The following is a 19,414-nucleotide window of genomic DNA, read 5'->3' on the forward strand; positions in this document are numbered from 1 at the left end:
CAACGAATAAGCAAGCACGAATATATACCCGACAGAGGTTGGAAATGAATCTTCCAAGGCTGCCAACATTGGAAACTAGTTGAGAGTGAGACTCCCATAGGCCAATGCTGTAATTTAGGAGTCAAAATGAGTGAGATCAATAGAAATGCATGCAAATAAAATAAAGTTTTAGAGTGAGAAAGGACCAAAATGAGTGAGTCTCACTCTCAATGAGTGAGAGTTGGCAGCCCTGACTGTATTCTTCTCACGTGCTCAGTAAGACGGCGGATACTAGTGTAAACCCCTCTATCATCTACAACACAATTTCACCACTGGAATATCATTTTGTGCATCCCGTGACACCCTGCTGTTACTCGATTACAGCCAATTCGGAACTCCAGCTCTTCAATCTCCTTGGCTATATTACACACAGGCTCACTCGATATGAGTGATCGGATATTTCGCAATACGCAACTGCCGAAAGCCCCTTGTCTGTTAGTTTCAAACCCAGTACAAAGTGCAACCATGCAATATTGTGAGTCAACGGCAAACGAAATTACCCGAGTTAGCTCAGCTTCACGACGATCGGGGAATTCCCAAATTTTGTTGCCAATCAGTACAGACTACTTTATTGATTAAAAAAATTATCATAACCTTCAAATAATTAAATTTAACGATTAGTAAAAAATAAATTAGACATAAAAGTATTTATTGTTTTATCTAAAATCAATAATGTGTCTATTAATGATATTCTTAAACATATCAATCAGACACTATTGGACATTTTAGGAAGTCTTGCAGCTGCAGGTCAACAAGATTCTTCCTTGGTCTCTGAACTTTTCGTTTTGTGTGTTACTGGTCTCGCCGCTGAATTGAATACAGCAAAATTTATACCTTTCTACGCCTGACCCTCTCTAAAAATTGTGACGAGTGACATAAACATACATTGGCCCTGTCTTCGTTCTAGTATCGCCAATATGTCATTTGCTGTGTGTTGTTGGCGTTGCTAATCCGGATCATATCAGTGCATTATCCATTATCGCAGTGTCCAGTGACCATCGACAAGTGTGTGGTAAGGCGCTGGGCGTTGTTGAATGTTGCATTGCATTGCTCGTGCATGAGTATACGAATGTCCTGCACCTGTATTTTGTAAACGTTGGTTAAGGTTGCTACACAAATTTACTTCATGACAATCGTACGAACTATAATTTACTAGATGACCACTGTATATGTTTGCGTTATTGTGATGTTCTACTGACACTGTACTGTACATAAATAGACTCTACTAGATATTGACTCATACCTAGCTGCTGAGTGCTGTAGCCTGGAGGCTGTAGCCCCTGTACATGATGTAAGGTGTAGTTTATGTCTAACATACATTGTAGTAACATTGATTAGAAAGGCAGAGGCTACGTCGAATGACTTCTCGTACTAATTCCAGGAATTCCGCTCGGCGTGGGCTTTATATTCTCGAATTTCGCGAGTCAGGTGCTGCTAACACTATCATAATCGTTGATTTAAATGTTAGTAGGCTTATTGGCGAATTCAACAATGTGAAGATATTAATCTTAGTTACGGCCTATAGTATAAACCCGTTCACAACGAGATTAAAAAATCCCCATAGACTTTGTACAGGGCCCACCCGGTTCCAGTAGGCAACAGGTTAAAACTGTCAGTGACAGTGAGTGTATAATTATAAGTATGTAGCGTACAATGTAGGTTAACCTGCACTAAGATGCTTTATACATATATTCTTACAAAAGTACTTCTTTTCTCTTGGAACAGGTACAAACCTTTGTGAAGGATATTTCAAGACGGGATATACTATCACGACGGAAGTAGTGGAGAGACTGCAACAATGGCTGATGACAAACTCATCAATCCACACATGATACAGAGTGGTGGCCTCAACACCATGATGAACTCGGACGACCTGAAGACAGAGCTGAGGATAGCAATGACTGACAATGACCAGCTCAGAGGTAAAATAGAGCTCAACCAATCTCATGGTCTATTCACGAGGTTATTTATATGATGGTATTTGATGATTCCTCAGTGATAATAGTGTAGTATCAGTAGTAATGATAATAAAAATGTTGATTGGTATTTGATAGATACTGTTCACAATGAGTATTGATCACAATGTCAAGATTACGGAATAGCAGTTATAACACATTATTAGCAAATACAATACCGAAATCTACAGAACTACAGATTTATTACATTTTATGGAATCAGTTGTAATTTGCTCTTTAAATCAGGTAATTGTGGAGGATTCTGTCATTGACCAGGGTATGGCATGATTGCATACTTTTTGAGGATGAATAGGCCTACTGAAACATTTAATAGAAGAGGATAGATTGAATCTAGTAACTACAGAATATATTTGAGCAGGACTAGAACAGAGATTTTGAGCTGTTTTATAGGGGAGTACCATCAATCTCATGCTTTTTTTAAAAAGATAAAGTTCTCCTCTTCATGTAGAATATTGTAATGTTTGGCCTTCAATGAGAGTGTGTGCCATTTGTTGAGATTTCACCCCAAATATATAAATCTGTTAAGGACAGGCTGATTTTGCTATAACACGCAATTCCCATAGAGACCTGCCCGAGTATGCTTAGGACTCATCCTCGTTGGGTTAAATGCTTATTGTTGGTTAGAAAGTGAGAGATTTGCGGTTAATACAATGAATTATTAGGTGATCCGAGAATCCTCTCGGATCACCTTCTGTATCTGTACTGATTCTTTGTTCTTCTTCTTCTTCTTCTTCTTCTTCTTTATTTCTCCGCAAAAGTTGTGTAGAGATGAGCTCAGAAAGTGCATTGCCTATGAATGTCAAACTTATACCATATGTGTATCATGTCCCAAAGACGACATGTCAAGTAAAATCGTAGTGATCAGTCGACCGTGACGTCACTATGACGTCATTATATGAAAACACATTTTCAATCATATCTCATTAATGGAGTGGAATTTCTCAATGAAATTTACGTCACATAAATTTCAATTCAAGGGAATTCTACCCATATTTTCAAAATTCCTCGCATCGTAAAGACGTGCGCGTACGCGCGCGTTGAAATATTTGTATGCTCCAATCAAGCTCAAATTTTTTTTGCATACGTTTCAGACCATTTGGAGCATTTTTTGAAAAATTGAAAAAATCGGACGGACGCGTACGCGCGCGCACATATACGCACGCACAGCTCATATGCAATGAAAATTTCCCGTTTTTTCACTTTGATCGGATGTGTGAAATGTCAAGGAATATTTCTACCAAGTTTCAAGTCAATCCGACTCAAGATGACGTCATACGGGTCCGTCAAAGTTGAAATTCCGCGCGCGCGTCAATGGCGATATACAGTGCAACAATGCCAAAAAACTGCCAATTTTAAATCCAATTTTACTCGTCAGGATGGACGGTGACCCCCCATTTTTTTTACATATTCTGAAAGCTGATGAGTTGTACATGTCATTTCATGGGTTGGCAATGCTGGAAAAATGATTAAAATATATCAAATTTCTTAATAAAGTTAAAAAAGTAAATTTTCAAAATGACGTCATCAAATTTCAAGTTCATTCAAGCATATCTCACTTATTCTTTAGTTGATTTTCGTCCAAATTTCAATATGTTGTAGCTTATTAAATGGTCTTTCAGATATATAATAACAACAATTTGATTGGATGACGGCATCACCTCGTAAAAAGGGATTAAAAGTAACATTGTTAAATTTGACCAGTTTACGTGTTATCTCTATGGGAGTGCAGTTTTTCTGGAAATGAAAACTGACATGACTATCTTTATCGAGCACTAGCTCACTTATGCTTCGGTGAATTTCTCCCATATTTTAGTATGTTGTAGCTGAGACTTTGGGCTATCATAAATGTGCCCTTTGTTTTTTCATACGGAGTCGGCATCATGCCCAAAAACTTGGTTGAAATTAAAGCTTATCTTCCATGTATTTTCATATTCCTTTCTTTCTGCAACTTTCTTTGCAATAACTCAAGAAAAACAAGCTCTATCAGCCCAATATTTTGCACATGTTTAGTTTATGTCACGTACATTATTTCATAAAATAACAACTACTTGATCGGGTACCTTCTTGGGTATGTAAATTAGGGTCAAAGGTCAAAAATGTTTCATCCTGTATCTTGGTGAATACATGTCTTATCTTTCCCATATTTTGCATACTTAAAGACCATGTTACAAGAATCATTTCACAAAGTAACTACTTTTTGCTCAGACGCCATCTTGTCTGTGCAAAGTAGGGTCAAAGGTCATATGTACTTCTTTCTTTATCTTCATTATGACGTGTTATCTCTATGGGAGGGAATTTGTCTAGATGTGAAAATTGACATGATTGTCTTTATCGACGACTAGCTCAATTACCCTTCGGTGAATTTCTTCCAGATTTCAGTATGTTGTAGCCAATGTAATACTCTTTAAGTTTTGTTCAATCAAAGTTTTAATCGGATGATGTCTTCACCTCGTGAAAATAGATATAATGTAACCTTGTCAAATTTAACCAGTTTACGTGTTATCTCTACGGGAGGGAATTTTTCTGGAAATGAAAATTGACATGACGGTCTTTATCGAACACTAGCTCACTTACTCTTTCGTGAATTTCTCCCAGATTTTAATATGTTGTAGCTCAGACTTTGGGCTATCGCGACTATACCCTCCATTTTTTCATACGGCGCCGATATCACGTCAAAAAACTTGGTTGAAATTATACTTATCTTCGATGTATTGAGATATTTCTTTCTTTATGCCACTTTCTTTGCAATAAGTTAAAAAAACCAGCCCCTATCACGCCCATATTTTGCACATGTTTAGGTCATGTCACGTACTTTATTTCATAAAATAACAACTACTTGATCAGACACCATCTTGGGTATGTAAATTAGGGTCAAAGGTCATAAATGTTTCAACCTGTATCTTGGTGAATACATGTCCTATCTTTCCCGTATTTTCCACACGCAAAGACCATGTTACAAGAATCATTTCACAAAATAACCACTTTTTGCTCAGATGCCATCTTGGCTGCGCAAAGTTGGGTCAATGGTCAAATATACTTCATTCTGTATCTTCGTTATAGTGTATACCGAATTTGGTACCAAAGATGGCAGACCTGACTCTCTTTTCTAAATGGGAATCCAAACATCACACGGCCAATGTCTCTAAACACAGATGAAACCTATATGGTCATGCCTATTGCGATCAGGACTCGAATCATCGATTAAAACAAATCGGATCACCTAATTTGTCAGTCTTGACAAATTCCAAGTCTAGTTACAAGTAGTTTTTCTCTTTAATTCTTCTACCTATAGCCCAGCTAGCAGCTTGTACAAGTTCGATGAAACAAAAGATGCAAGAAATGGAGATCATGAAGCACACTAACAAACAGATTACTGAGCGCTATATCGGTCTGTATAAGCTGTCCAAAGCCAGTTCTGTCGCTCAGCGTAACAAGATTGCTGACTTGCAGAGCAAGAACCAAGAACTTGTACAGCAGGTAAGCCATTGGGTATTGTACGCAGTATTCTGTTGTTTTATTGTTGCACTGGGGCTACCACAAATTTACAGGTATTATGCAATTCAAGCCCTAGAAGTGTGATTCCACACCAGGTACTAGTAAATTTTAATAAGTAGAGTAAAACCACACAAATAGAATGTTGAAGATCTTTTTAAAGGGAGATTCCATCATGATATTCTGTCGCTTTGTATGAAAACAGAAAATCAGAGAAGCAAATCGGTGAAAATCTGAGATACATAAGCAAGATATGAACTATGGAAGTTTAAAAAGTAAGACAAATGGACAACTTGTTTTGTGATCATGGTACTGAGCAGCTCTTTGTTTTGTTTTGTAAAAAAATAAAAATCCACTAATTTCCATTTTCTTCATATATTTGGGTATTTTTTGAAGTGACATGCAAAAATGTATTACTCTTAGTACAGTGCATATATCAAGAACAGGTCTGAATAACATTTTTTTTTTTTTTTGTGGGAGAAAAATGAATATCCGTGAATTTTTGTGTACACAATGACCAATCACAGATCTCTATTTACTTAGACCATTTAATGTAACTACCTATCCATTCATTCATTTCATCTCTCATGTGCTTTCAATAATCTGCCCCTCAGCTGGATGACCTAAGGAAGGGAAAGTCCCCAGTGCAGCCTGGTGAAAGTGAGAAGCAGAGGGCAGTCTTGGAGGCTGTGAAGGGAAAAATAACGGCCATGGAGGATGTTTACGAGCAACTCCGAGGTGGCACTCATGAGGCTCGGATAAGCAACCTGTTGAAGCTACTCTTGGGACACTTGAAGGCTGCAAAGGAGTTGCTGGGAACATGTGACCCAGTTCAGGTAAGAGGCATCATATTAATGGATAACTTATTTCATAGATTGAGAGATTACCATTTCAAATCAATGGGGAGATAAATTTTTCTGTCCTTACATTAAGTCTGTTTTTTACTTATGCGCACAAATATGTTTGCAAAGATGCATATCCTGTTTTATTTTCTATTTGTGGTGATTATACAAGCTAATGGAAATAATTATTCTAAGATCATTGCGATGACAGCCACATTCCTCCCTTTGATGACATGTATAGCACTTTGTGAGAAATACTAAAAGTTGGGGAAAAAAAAGTGTCTAAATCTGACTTGAAAATTTGGTTCAGTCATGGAACTCAATACACTTGAAATAATCTGAATCTCTTGATTCACCAGTCTGAAGGTGCAGTAGGAGGAGCAACCGGTCAAGATATCGGACAAGCAGATGAGAAGGGTGATGATGGTCAGCCCAAAACTGACCAGCAAACCAAACCCAAAGTGATGTCACCCGTCTCTCCCACAGGTAAGGTGTATCAGTTAAACTTGTCTAACCAGTCTGGTACATAATTCTCAGTATTCCCAGTTTTAGTCAGTGTTGTGGCTCAGAAGTGAGTTTGGTGTAGTCACTTAATTCTCCATGAATTGATGCCAGGTGCCCTCGTCTATACCAAGAGATTATACTTAACATGTATAAATTATGTATGTGTATCATATACATGCACACGTGTGTTTCATGCATTGAACAATGCCGGTATTGATCAAGTTGTTGCACAGGAGCATGTGTACAATCGTGAACTAAAGCTTTGCACTTGTCCATTATTATGTCTGAATGAGTGATGAATGCAGTAGTGGCAATTACTGAACGTTACCCATGAATAACTGGTACGGCTACAAAGCAGAAAACGCGCTGAATTGTCGGCTCCGCTGTAGCAGCTGCTCCGTGTGAGTCTGTTGTTGCTCCCGATGGCCGCTATAGAAAGGTTAAAATGTACCTCGGGAGACAAAATTTGTAACCGCTAGCTGTGTTAGACAGGTGGCCGCTATACACAGGGTCTTTGACAGGGCTTTTCTCTCCGGGGGGGATTTTTCAGTGGCCGCATACAGCTGGTGGCCGCTATAGACAGGTGGCCACTAAGGCAGATCTGACTTTATTGAAACATTATCCAATGATAGATGATACATAATGCACACAGAAACATATTCCATGCATTGTTGCAATGCCTGATAGTTGTTTTCTTCTGGCTATCTGCTCTGCAGGTCAGCAAGCATACAGCAGGTCACTTCAGACTCTGCTCATGAGTCTGAAGCAACAGGTTGATGAGAAGGACCGCAGCCTGCACCGAGAAGAGGAGCGCAACGCCGAGCTCCAGGGCCAGATCACCGCCCTCCAGCGGGAGCTCGGCACCCTCCGGGGAACCCAGCAGAACGTTGCCGCAGCGATGGAGAAGCAGCGGCAGGAAGACAGCAAGAGGTACGAGCAGGAGAAGAGAGAGCTGATGGCAAAACTAGATGAGCTTACTCTCCTCGCGGCGGACAAGCACCAAAGACATGCATTTGATGTGAGTGAAAGGCGTGATTTTCTCACCAGTAAAGGGTGATGGTTGGATTTAACCCGTTGAGGACGAGTCCCGAGTATACTCGGGCAGGTGGCTATGGGAAATACGTGTTTTAGCAAACTCAGTCTGTCCTCAATGGGTTAATATAGCTGTCCTTGCTGTAGAATCAGGTATCTTAATCAAGAACTTCACAAACCCGAGCCATCAGTGAAATTATTATGGCTTAGCAATGCTGCATTGAATTAAGCTTGCTGTTAGATAACACCACTATCATGATGTTGTAGACTGTCATCATAGTAATGCACAATATTTTCTTCTACTACTGCAATTATAAAGTGACTTTACCACCTACAGGCCAGGCTGGGTTTCTGGAGATTTAACTTTTCGATTCATTTGAAATGAGACGTATAAGGGCAATTCCGCGGTTAGTAACGTTACATTTGAGGGACATTCTCATGATTTAGATTAGACTCATTTCTCTATCTGTGGATGTGAAGTCTCATTAATGTCACCAGAGATCATTCTAGTGTAGACCTAGAGCAGAGCAAAGAATGAAATCATTTCATGACTTATTTTAGAAGAAAGGTCTGCTTTTAATGCCGGTTAGTAAAGTTACAAAAAAAGGACATAAAAAATTGATGAGCACCTTTGAACGAAAAGTTTGCTAAAACTGGTATAGCTTGAAATATATCAACACTTATTTTTCATTTCTAGCTTTAAGGGCAATATCTACCCCAAATATCCTTTCTCCTTATAACTTTGTTTGAAAATTAAGTACAAAAATCATGGTTAGTAACGTTACGGTTAGTAACGTTACGGTTTGTCCAGTGATTACAGAATTGTGTGGTACCTCAAATCATTACATGTTTCCTCATGAGAATGCAAAGTTAAAGCTAAGAAACATCAGATAAGATATGAAACTCTTATTTCAACCATCAAACTCATGCAGTATAGTACCATAGTACTTGTACATGTTAAAAAAGACTAGGAAAAAAGTTTGCATAAATTACAAACTAAAGAAAATACCACTTTTAAAGACTAGGTCAAGTGATATCCAGTTTCATAACTTTGCCAATCACTGTTCATCATGACTCACAGTAATTCACAAAAGCAGCCTGTTTTATTGAGCAAAACAGTTAACGTGTTCCTTATCAAGAGTACCTTTAATAAAGGGGAAAGAAATCAAAGAGCAAAAACTATTAAAGGTACCAGTATGTAGTATGTACAGTGTATGGCCAATTGTGATGTGCGTAGTCATTGCACAATAGGAATCCAGCACTATGCAATGTTTTATATTATTGTGAAAGTACATTAATTCAAATAATAGTGTATAACTATACAGTGTATTAGTTGAATTCATGTTTATTCAAGTCTAGAGACATGTATTTTTTTTCTTTTAAACCAGTTTGAATGTCTAATCTCTGCATTGTTCTGAAAACAAAAGTCTGTTTGCTGTACCTGAAGTGTAATATACCCGACAAACCATTGTATGATAATTTCAAATTGGGAGAGAAAATTTGAAGTGACGGCCTCAATTGTTTTTAACACTACTTTCCAAACAAAATGCTCTGCTGGCCCACAGATTCCATCAATTGTCCCTTCCCATGCAAAGTGGCAATAAACCCCCCCCCCCAAAAAAAAAAAACAAACAAAAAAACAACAACAACATTCGCTCAATGTGCACCTTGTGAGCCTTCTCTTAGTGATGTGAATGTTGCAGATGCCCCCCCCCCCCAACATTTCCCGCCACGATTCCGCAACGCGCAAAGATTTTGCCGCATCGTTTCATGACTTTTTTCATTGAAGTCTCCCGCATATTTTGAGACCAAATTTGCGACGTACGGGTACACCGTTCTGCAGTTACGTAATGTTTGCATAAATGCATGTCGACCTGAAAACAGCTCAAATTCATGATATCGTGTGCAAATCCCATGCAAATTGTGCTTTTTTTTTTGTTATTTGATATCAATTAGACTATTTCAACCTTTGACCAGTGAAATCAATCAATTCTAATGTAGATAAGCTTGAAAAAGAGCCTGCAACAGATTTTGGCAAAAAACAAACAATAGAAAACAAAGGTAATAAAACATTAAAATACATAAGAAATTAACAAAACAATAAAAACAAAAGAAACTCATTTTGATTTTGGTATTTTTGCAAGAAAATTGTTTGATGTATCTTGAGGAACTCTTACACAAAAATTTAGCAATCCTTCAGTCTTTTTTATGGAGTTATAGGTGAAAATATGATTTCTTGCATAAATTTGCATAATTAATTTACTAAAAAAAAAAGACAAAATTTTTCTAAAATTGTATCACCACGTAATCTCATAGTTGACATCTGGCTCTATCATCAGGCAAAATTTTGCCAGACCAAGACCTGTCCATTTGAGTCTTATTCACTTATTTCATGGTTAGTAACATTACAATACACACAGGCTGTGGTTAGTAACGTTACGTGGTTAGTAACGTTACACATTTTGACTGCTGTTATTTCTAACTTCTATAATCATTAGTAATACTTATTTTTATATTTCAATTAGTCATTGGACACGGCAGGAAAAATTGAAATATTATCATTCATAGACACTTTATACTTTCTGGAGGTAAATAATTTCACTTTTTGGTTAGTAACGTTACATGACTGTCCGATGGCTGGGGAAATGCAAACATGTTTGCATTTCGAAGACATGTAAGTCGATTTTACTTAATCTATCCATGGAAGCACTGCATTGCCTCTATGAATTCAATATTTGTGGCTAGAAAATGGCATTTAGCTGGACTAGCTATCTTCTTTGCCATTATGGAGATTTTGCTGATGAAATTCAATCTGAAAGATTACTTGTTCAAAATTGATGAATTCAATACCTAAAACTATCAAGATACCCTGAAAAATAGTTTTTCCTGAATTATCAATGTGTTTTTTCTGAAGTCAAACACAAAAATCAAGGAAAAAACCAAATCGAAATTTTATGGTCATGTCCCTCTAACTGCGGAATTGCCCATAAGCATTCCAATTAATAACTACGAACCATACTCATATTGAGAATATCATGAATATGCAAATAGATATAGACATGTTGACAGTTTTCATTTTTCATTTTTGTTGTTGTAATTAGTGATGACAATTGTAAGCATTCCCTTAGCTTTGCTTTTTTTTTTCATTGAATGCTCTTTCTTTTTCTAGTTTGTCTTTCAAAGATCAAAGGGTCTAAATAATGTAATAAACCTATATCTACAACCTTAGATGGCATGCTGTTACATGTCTAACCAAGTGCTGTCCAAGTACTCCCATTTCTGTCTGAGATTGCTCAAATGTTCTGCAATTGAGAGACACTACATTGAACATGTTCACATCACATCTAATGTGATTGCTGTAATTAGAATGTCATTGAGTTGTTCAAATGTATGTAGGCTCAATGATTAGTTGATTATTCATTGTTTTTGTGTAGGTTCAGCATAGAATTGGTGTATTTGCTCTAAAGATGATAAATGTTATGTCACATATTTCAAATACTAGTACTTGTTTGTAACAATTATGTAGAATATGTATGTCATTTACTGTAAAAGTGGATATTTTCTCGCGACTAATTTTTTGCGCTTGGCCGGGTAAGAAGAGTTTCGCGTGTTGTTAATTCCGCGGAATCAAGACATCATGCACGAGAACATATGGCAAGCAAAAATATTCGTGTGTTTTTATTTTCGTGCTAGTTTCTGGTTGTGCGAAATGCGTGAAAATTTTAACACCGTGAAAATGTCCACTTTTACAGTATGTGATAATTCTTTTTTTTTTGTCCTTGTCAAAGATTATTATTTTTGAGATGAATTGAATTAAACTTGATTCTTGAGCATTGAATATTCTTGAAAGAAAAGAAAAAGGATCATGGTGCTTTCTGTTGGAAATTGACCCACTACTCCAAAAATTAATGAAGAGAAAATTAATCTGTGTCTATACTAACCAGGAGGAGCCACGCTATCACAGCGCCAGCAACGAGCTGAAGCAGCAAGTGACGAGTCTTGTGATGGAGCTGGAGCAGAAAGAGAGATATCTGGAGGAGGAGAAGAGACAAAACAAACTTCAGACCCAATTGTAAGCTGGCAGATGAACCATCACTATCTTCTACAACTACCTTTTTTTTTTAGTTTAAACTGGCATATGAAAAAAATAAATATCAAACTCTCATTCCCCTAAAACGTATACATAACTTTTTATGTGCTCAGGCATTTATTTTGCCAAGCTTTTTCATCAGGATTCAGCAGTCCCTTCAGATTTGACCTAGTTGTAAAAGGTATAAGCCCATTCAGGTGTAGCAATGTGCTTCCGTCTAAGAAGAAAGCCATGGTGACAAAATAGAGATGAGTTGGGAGTAGGTAATCTCTATTCATTGGCAATTTGTTTCCAGACACCTGAGCCAATCAACAAAGGAAGCACCCTAGAGGGTGTGCCAACTAGCAAACAAAGGACAGTGTGGGTTTAATGCATTCATTTAGCTCTTGTGCTCCATATCATCAAAACTTCACCCCTCCAATAAAAATTAAATTGATACCACTCTCAATGATTAGATATACCACTAGATCCAGTGTGAAAATGTTCATTGTATTTTAGTATATTTGTATAATTCGTGTCAAAAGTATTGTGAAAAGCTGTACGAGGTGGAACCATTACAAGTAACATTGGTTTGAATATTAGGTTATCTTCAGTCAAGTAATGCACCATGTTGTGATTCCACTGGTGTAGGAAGATTTTGCAAGGAGTGATCTGATAACCCATATTTTTTGAATCTGTCAACAGAAATGAAAGTTTGCAAGTAAAGGTGGCTACATACCACGAGGAGCTGAAGAAAGCAAGAATTGAGGCCCAGAGCTACATCGAGACCGTCCACTTAGAGCTGAAGAGGAAAGAAACCATGTATCTAGCTGAGAAGCAGAAGGCAATGCATGAAAAGTGAGCTCATACTTTCATGAGAAATCTCATTGTTGGGTTTTGGTTGTTCTTTCAGACTGCTGAGATGTGACTCTGAGTGCAAGATAGTGTTTGCCTGCTTTTGATAGGCTTTGTGAACAATGATGTACTTTACCTACACAGTGTCACAGGATCAAAACAGAAATTTAATTCAAATCAGCTTGATATGGGGTGGTCTCTTCTTTATTTTATCTTCTGCTTTTGAATACATTTTTCATATATTTTGTATTGCATTGAATTTTGTTTGATTATTTCATTTGAAAGAATTTATGTGATATTGAACATAAAATTTGATTTGATTTGAATTGAAATGAGACAAAAACAACAAAACAAAACATAAACAGTAATTTGAATGATTGCCAAAGAACACTAGTTAATCTTTGCCAGTAAATGAATTCTTCAGCTCAACAATGTTTATTGATGTGTTTTGCTTGAACTATGTAATTTGCCACACTTTGTACAACTTTTTGTCTTGTGGTTTTGATGAGCAGGGCTGGATGAGACAATTACTTGTACCTCCATAACTTTGCATAACATTATTCTGATGAAAGTTCATAAATTACTAGACAATGTTGGACATTTTGTCCCGTGAAAATTATCTCTCCGAGTTTCTCTTAGCATCGTATAAAAAGTGGTATTTGAGACCATAAAGAATACATGCACTGAGGTGAAGTGAATCATTTTGAACTCCAATACAGTGAAAAGACCTTTAAATTATCCATCATGAAGAGATATATACCCTTAAAATATTGGTAAAGAAGAGTGCAATTGCTCCTCTCTCTATTGTAGACTGCAGTATGACAAATGTAAAGATGACATGGCCACTCTACAGTCCCGATACAGAGAGATCCAAGCAGACCACAGCAAATTGAAGGATGTGGAACGACTGGTAAGATGAATGACACTGCATTTCATTTCAATGACTTTAAATCAATTAATATGGCGAGTAATGACAGTGGGTCATATGGGACATCTCTGTAGGTACCTTTTCTTCCAAATGCAGGAGACAACATGGAACAGCCAACAAAACTGCCTTCATATAATGGAGGCTATACATTACATACTGATCAAAGTTCTTGGCAAACTTTGTGAAACACATTTTGTTACTTATATCCAACTTTTTAAGGAGGTGCTATTTAATCCTTTCTTGTGTTCCTTCAGTTTTTTCGTAGAGTATAATTTTACTTTTTTTTTTTTTTTTACCCCAAACCATCGTTCAAAATGTATTGGCCTGTTCAGCTATGTCACCCTGAGTATGTATGCACCTTGCCATAACTTTGTTGAGCCCGTCTATCAGTACTCGGGTTGCTCCCCAACAAATTTTGCTTTAATACACTCGGGTATGACAATGCAGTAGTCCTTGAACGAAGGCCATTGTGATGTACTGTAACAGTGGATATTTTTGTGTGAGTAATTTTTTTTTTTTTTTTTTTTTTTTTTGGGGGGGGGGGGGTTTGTGCCCAGCAGAGTAAGATGAATTTTGCATTTTTTGATTCCACAGAATCAGAACATTAATTACTGGACTGTATTCTCAAGCAAAAATATTTGTGTGCTTTTATTTTCATGCTTGCTTGCCATTACTTTTACAGTAATGGCATTTTAAAGGAAGACAACATTCATCCATGCACATTACAATTAGTGGCTGGATGTTTTTGCAGATTAGTTAAGAAATCGTGCCAGTGGATGAATTGTTCAGCCAACATGCTACACTTCGGACAAAACTGAGTGTTTAACGTGTATGCAAATTGGCATTATAGGCTGTTTGAGTAGGCAAATTTGTCATTCTAAAGATGCTATGTTTGATTTTCTTTTGTTTTTCTTCTATCAATGTACCAGTACCAGGAAAAGGAAGACAGACATCTGGCTGAGATCTTATCAGCGGAGGAGGCGATCCATGCCAAGGATCAGGAGAAGAAGAATTTCGAGAAAGAGGTCACAAAGTTAAAGGGTGAAATTCACATCTGGAAAACACAGGTTAGAATTGCATCAGTCCTTCTCATGTAAAACCATGTCTATGTGTGATATGAGGTGTGATAAAGTAGCTCAGATGAGCTCTACAAATATGCCTAACAGGTAGAGGAAAAAAAAAGAAGAAGACAGAAACAGGCAAAACTCTTGAGTATCCCTGTCATTAAAAGTAGGTTAGTGAGTGAAACAGGACTCTAGGCCTGGCCAGGTCAATGAATTCTGCCTTTTTCTCTTATTCACTATCAACCCTTTCTGTGCATCTTACGTTTGATAATGTTGCATATTCGTGATGTGATCTCACTATATGCAACACCAATAAACATTGTTGGAGAGCACTGTTGCATATTCATGAGGTGATCTCACTGTATGCAGCATGAATAAGCATTGTTGAAGAGCACTGTTGCATATTCATGATGTATTCTCTCTGTGTGCAGCACCAATTGACCGATTCTGTGACGCGCTATGTGTATTTTTGGCATGGGCGCAGCCATAGTGGGTGTATCAGCCGACCCCCCCTCCGCACTCCCCCACCCCTCTCCCTACATTAGCACGCGCGCAGAATGAAAAACTGCTTTAGCCAATAGGCGTCTCGTACTGAATGCGCGAATGCTTGCTTAGTGCGCGAACCTTTGTTACAAGTGCGTGATAAACATGTTGCCCCGGGGTGGGGGAGAGCAGGGGGGGTCGGCTGATACACCCACTATGGCTGCGCCCTGTGCCGTAAAATGTCTGCTGCCCTCAACGAACCCGAATTGGTCAATAAGCATTGTTGAAGAGCACTGTTGCATATTCATGATGTGATCTCACTGTATGCAATGTCAATAAGCATTGTTGAAGAGCACTGTTGCATATTCATGAGGTGATCTCACTGTATGCAATGTCAATAAGCATTGTTGAAGAGCACTGTTGCATATTCATGATGTGATCTCACTGTATGCAATGTCAATAAGCATTGTTGAAGAGCACTGTTGCATATTCATGATGTGATCTCACTGTATGCAATGTCAATAAGCATTGTTGAAGAGCACTGTTGCATATTCATGATGTGATCTCACTGTATGCAATGTCAATAAGCATTGTTGAAGAGCACTGTTGCATATTCATGTTCCATTCAGACGGAGGTGTGTCAGCGAGACTTCCAGGAGGAGAGGAGAGCTAGGGAGGTGATGCATACAGAGAAGCAACGGCTCCTTGGGAGGATTGACGAGCTTTCTAGGGAGAAGAAGAACATTGAGGAGGATCTCCAGTATTACCATCGTCAGCAACTACAGCAGACCAGGTACCAACAGGAGACCCCAATGTACGACAGATCAGGTGAGGGCAGCATTTGATTCGTTCACTTCTTCATTCTTTCATTTTCCTTTGTACATGTAGTGTAAAGCAAGATATGGTCATGGCTTGAAACTTTCACGGATGGGAGCCGACGACCTTTTTTCGCGGCACGAAATTGTCGGAAATTGTCACTGGCATTAAAGGCATATAGTGTAGACAAGAACTTTTGCCTGCATTTTAGTTTCATGAATTTTGACTCTCAAGAAATTTCGCAAAATTAAAATGCATACGAACATTCCTCATTTTACCTTATTTGATTTCTCTCTCATTTTGTTGTTGTTGTTGTTTTTTTAACTTGTCATGCTTCTTGATGCACTGGATATGGCCTACTTGGTTGTAGATAACTTGTAAACAAAGTAATGCATGAGTTATCAATTTCACCTATGGTGGACAGCCTTTTACGGCTCACTAAAGAAGCTATTTGCAATGTTAAAAGTGTAACAAAATGCAGCTTATGCCAAATTTAGCATGTTATGGACAAGATTCTGAAATCCCCATATGTTTTGCATACAACATGGCAAGCTTCTGTTAACAATGATCAAAAGTGCTTGATGATTATGAGGGCATATTTTTAGGGATGCATGTGTTCTGTTGCAATGATTAAGACTTGTCTCAAGAAAGCAGTTAGTGTTCGGTGGAGTTTTGTGGGAGAATTGTGTTTAGCAACTATTCTTTTCCAGTGTAATCACAATGTACTTTAAATGTGGTATTTTTCCTTTTTTTTGGGGGGGGGGGGCTGTTACATAAAAAAAATATGAAAGTGCAGAATGTGTGTGTGTCTGTTTGTGTGTGTGTGTGTGTGTGTGTGAGTGTGTGTGTTGTTTTTGTTTTTGGGGTGAGTTATTTGTTTAGTTACATTTAGTGTGAACGAGAAAGAACTAACCCAAGAGGAAACTCAAACCCGAGAGTTATTGCCTTAAAAATCATTTTGAGCATGCTCTGCCATCCACCACTACCACTAGTACCACTTCTCCCATACCATGCAAAATGATCATATTTTGGTCCATTTTTTTCAAAATTCCCCAATCTTCTCAATCTTTCTTATACTTTATTGTAATTGGAGGCGATTTCACACATGCTGAGCAAATTGATTGTGCACATCTAAAAGAAAAACGACATTACATGCAATGATATGAAGCAACATCTTTTGAGCGAGATTTTTTTTTTCTTTGCTTCCTCCCCCGAAGGTCGGACGGAGTATTTGCCGTTGAGGAGGCCTCAGTTTGAGGCAGCTGGAGAGGATGAAGCGGGAGGGGAGGCGATACTAGCACCCTTCCCAAGGGAACCAATATACCCCGCTCCAGCTCCACGACAGGTGAGTACAGTGAACCAAACATTATTACCCCTAGTTACAGTCATTGAGAGGTGGTGTTTAAGATTATATTCCACATACTAAGAATGTTGCAATAGGATTGGTCCAGAGCTGATCACATGATGGAGCGTAGTTTTGCCCATCACATCACCTGAGAAGAAAAGTTCGTTACACTCTATGTTGATAGTCCCTTTTGTTTCGCTGATCTCCACACAGTCCACACAGTCCTAACGCAAGATGAGTATGCGCAAAATAAAAGTGCGTTGCACTGTGGACTATCATCTGACCTAGGTCACTTGATAGTACACAGTGCAACGCACTTTCACTTTGGTGCCACGCGGTGCACGTAGCAAATTCATTGTTTTGTCATCTACGCGCACACGTAGCCTAAGCCCTAAGGATACCTAAAGACAGCTAAAACGGTTTCAGATGTGGAATAAAATGAGAATTTCTAGGATCCTAGATGTGGAATATAAAGCAAATAATCAACTTTTAGTTTTAGGCAGTGAGACAAACTATCACTTCCTCGGCGATCTGAATGTGTACGCTATCTTTCCTCAGCTGTGCTTCGGAAAGATAGCTACATTCAGATCGCCTTGGAAGAGATAGTTTGTCCCATCACCTTCACCAACGTTGATTATTTGCTTACTATCTCATTGTTATGTGGTAGCGATTACGTAGTACAGAGCTGCCAAGTCTTTCCAAGTCTGCTGGAAGCTACTAAAAAAAAAAAAAAAAAAAAAAATGAAATCCTCCCTGATACTGGAATTGTTTGTGCTCATTGAGGTGCATATAATATGTGAGTGTTTTCCTACTTGCTCTTTGGACCCATCCTGATTTCAGTGTATGAATAGTGGTTGCTTGGATAGCATGTCCTTCCTCTTTATGTGGTTCAGTTCTGTATAGGTCGAATCTCTCAGGACTGAAGAAAAAACTTTTTATTTGCAGAAAAATTGACTGGTGCAGGATGAATAACAAAACAAAACAAAACAAGGGAATGGGTTTTGGAATAAAAGTGTGACTTATAAAACGATACTGTATAAGCTATTTTCGCGAGGGTGTAATTTTCGTGAAATTCGGCAATCACTATTGGATCATGAATTTTAATAACAACATGCGTAAATGTTCCCATACAATACGGCAGCAATGCATTTATGATAGCTTCAGTGTTGATTTGCAAAAAATAACATCTCGCGAAAATGTCTGTGACCTCCTAATTCGCGAAAATATCTGTACACAAAATTAACAGCTTATACAGTATTTGACTTTTGTGACTTTGAGTTGTGCAGAGCCTACTGTATTCAGTTGAACCTTTCTCATGGACCGATAGTCTGTAGATTATCTGGCAGTATGACTTAGATACCCATATCACCTTGCATTAAGACAGTATTAGAATTCATTCATGATCTAAACTATGAAAAGGCACATCTATGTCTGCTTCCTTTTCTGTCCTACAGCCACAACAAGCTACCACAGACAACTGGTGCCCAAAGTGTGGTGAAACCTTCCCTGACTTTGATACCCTCACCATCCACATAGGGGACTGTATAGACTGAGGTTACCCACATTTTGTTCTCTTTCTTCATAATACAATGTATATGCAATTCAGATTTGTTTGCTTATTTGTGTCTACATGTGTGTTGTTGGTCTTTCTTTAGAAAAGAAGAAGAAATTTCTTTCAATTACCTGTAAGTAAAAAGGGTATTTTGGTTGGAATGACGAATGTAACAAAGCCAGGGTTAGAAAGAAAATGTTCAGCAGTGGAGTGCATTTCTCCATACAATCATATCAAATGAGAATCAAAATAGCTAGCTAGGTCGCATGATTGTATTCTTTTTTTCTTTTTTTTTCATGAAAGCTGGACTTCCTGTTTTATTTATGATCAATTTCAAGACAAATTATATGAAGTTCATCAGCTGATTGCCATGCAGTATCATGCACATTGAACATCACGATCATTTGTAGCAATTTT

General features: G+C 38.0%; 1 protein-coding gene across 1 annotated transcript; it reads left to right on the plus strand.

Moving 5' to 3' along the window:
- Positions 1-849: 849 nt before the first annotated feature.
- Positions 850-19,034, plus strand: LOC139744822 (uncharacterized). The gene is made up of 13 exons (XM_071655237.1): positions 850-1,051; positions 1,765-1,961; positions 5,308-5,492; positions 6,122-6,343; positions 6,709-6,835; positions 7,570-7,871; positions 11,830-11,957; positions 12,660-12,812; positions 13,620-13,719; positions 14,667-14,804; positions 15,914-16,112; positions 17,318-17,445; positions 18,900-19,034. The coding sequence occupies exons 2-13, from the start codon at positions 1,838-1,840 to the stop codon at positions 18,996-18,998; spliced, it is 1,905 nt and encodes a 634-aa protein (XP_071511338.1). The 5' UTR covers positions 850-1,051; positions 1,765-1,837; the 3' UTR covers positions 18,999-19,034.
- Positions 19,035-19,414: the final 380 nt, after the last annotated feature.

The sequence above is a fragment of the Diadema antillarum genome, unplaced genomic scaffold (genome assembly GCF_040938485.1).
Source record: "Diadema antillarum isolate AM-2024a unplaced genomic scaffold, OU_Dant_1.0 seq00001214_RagTag, whole genome shotgun sequence".
NCBI lineage: Eukaryota > Metazoa > Echinodermata > Echinoidea > Diadematoida > Diadematidae > Diadema > Diadema antillarum.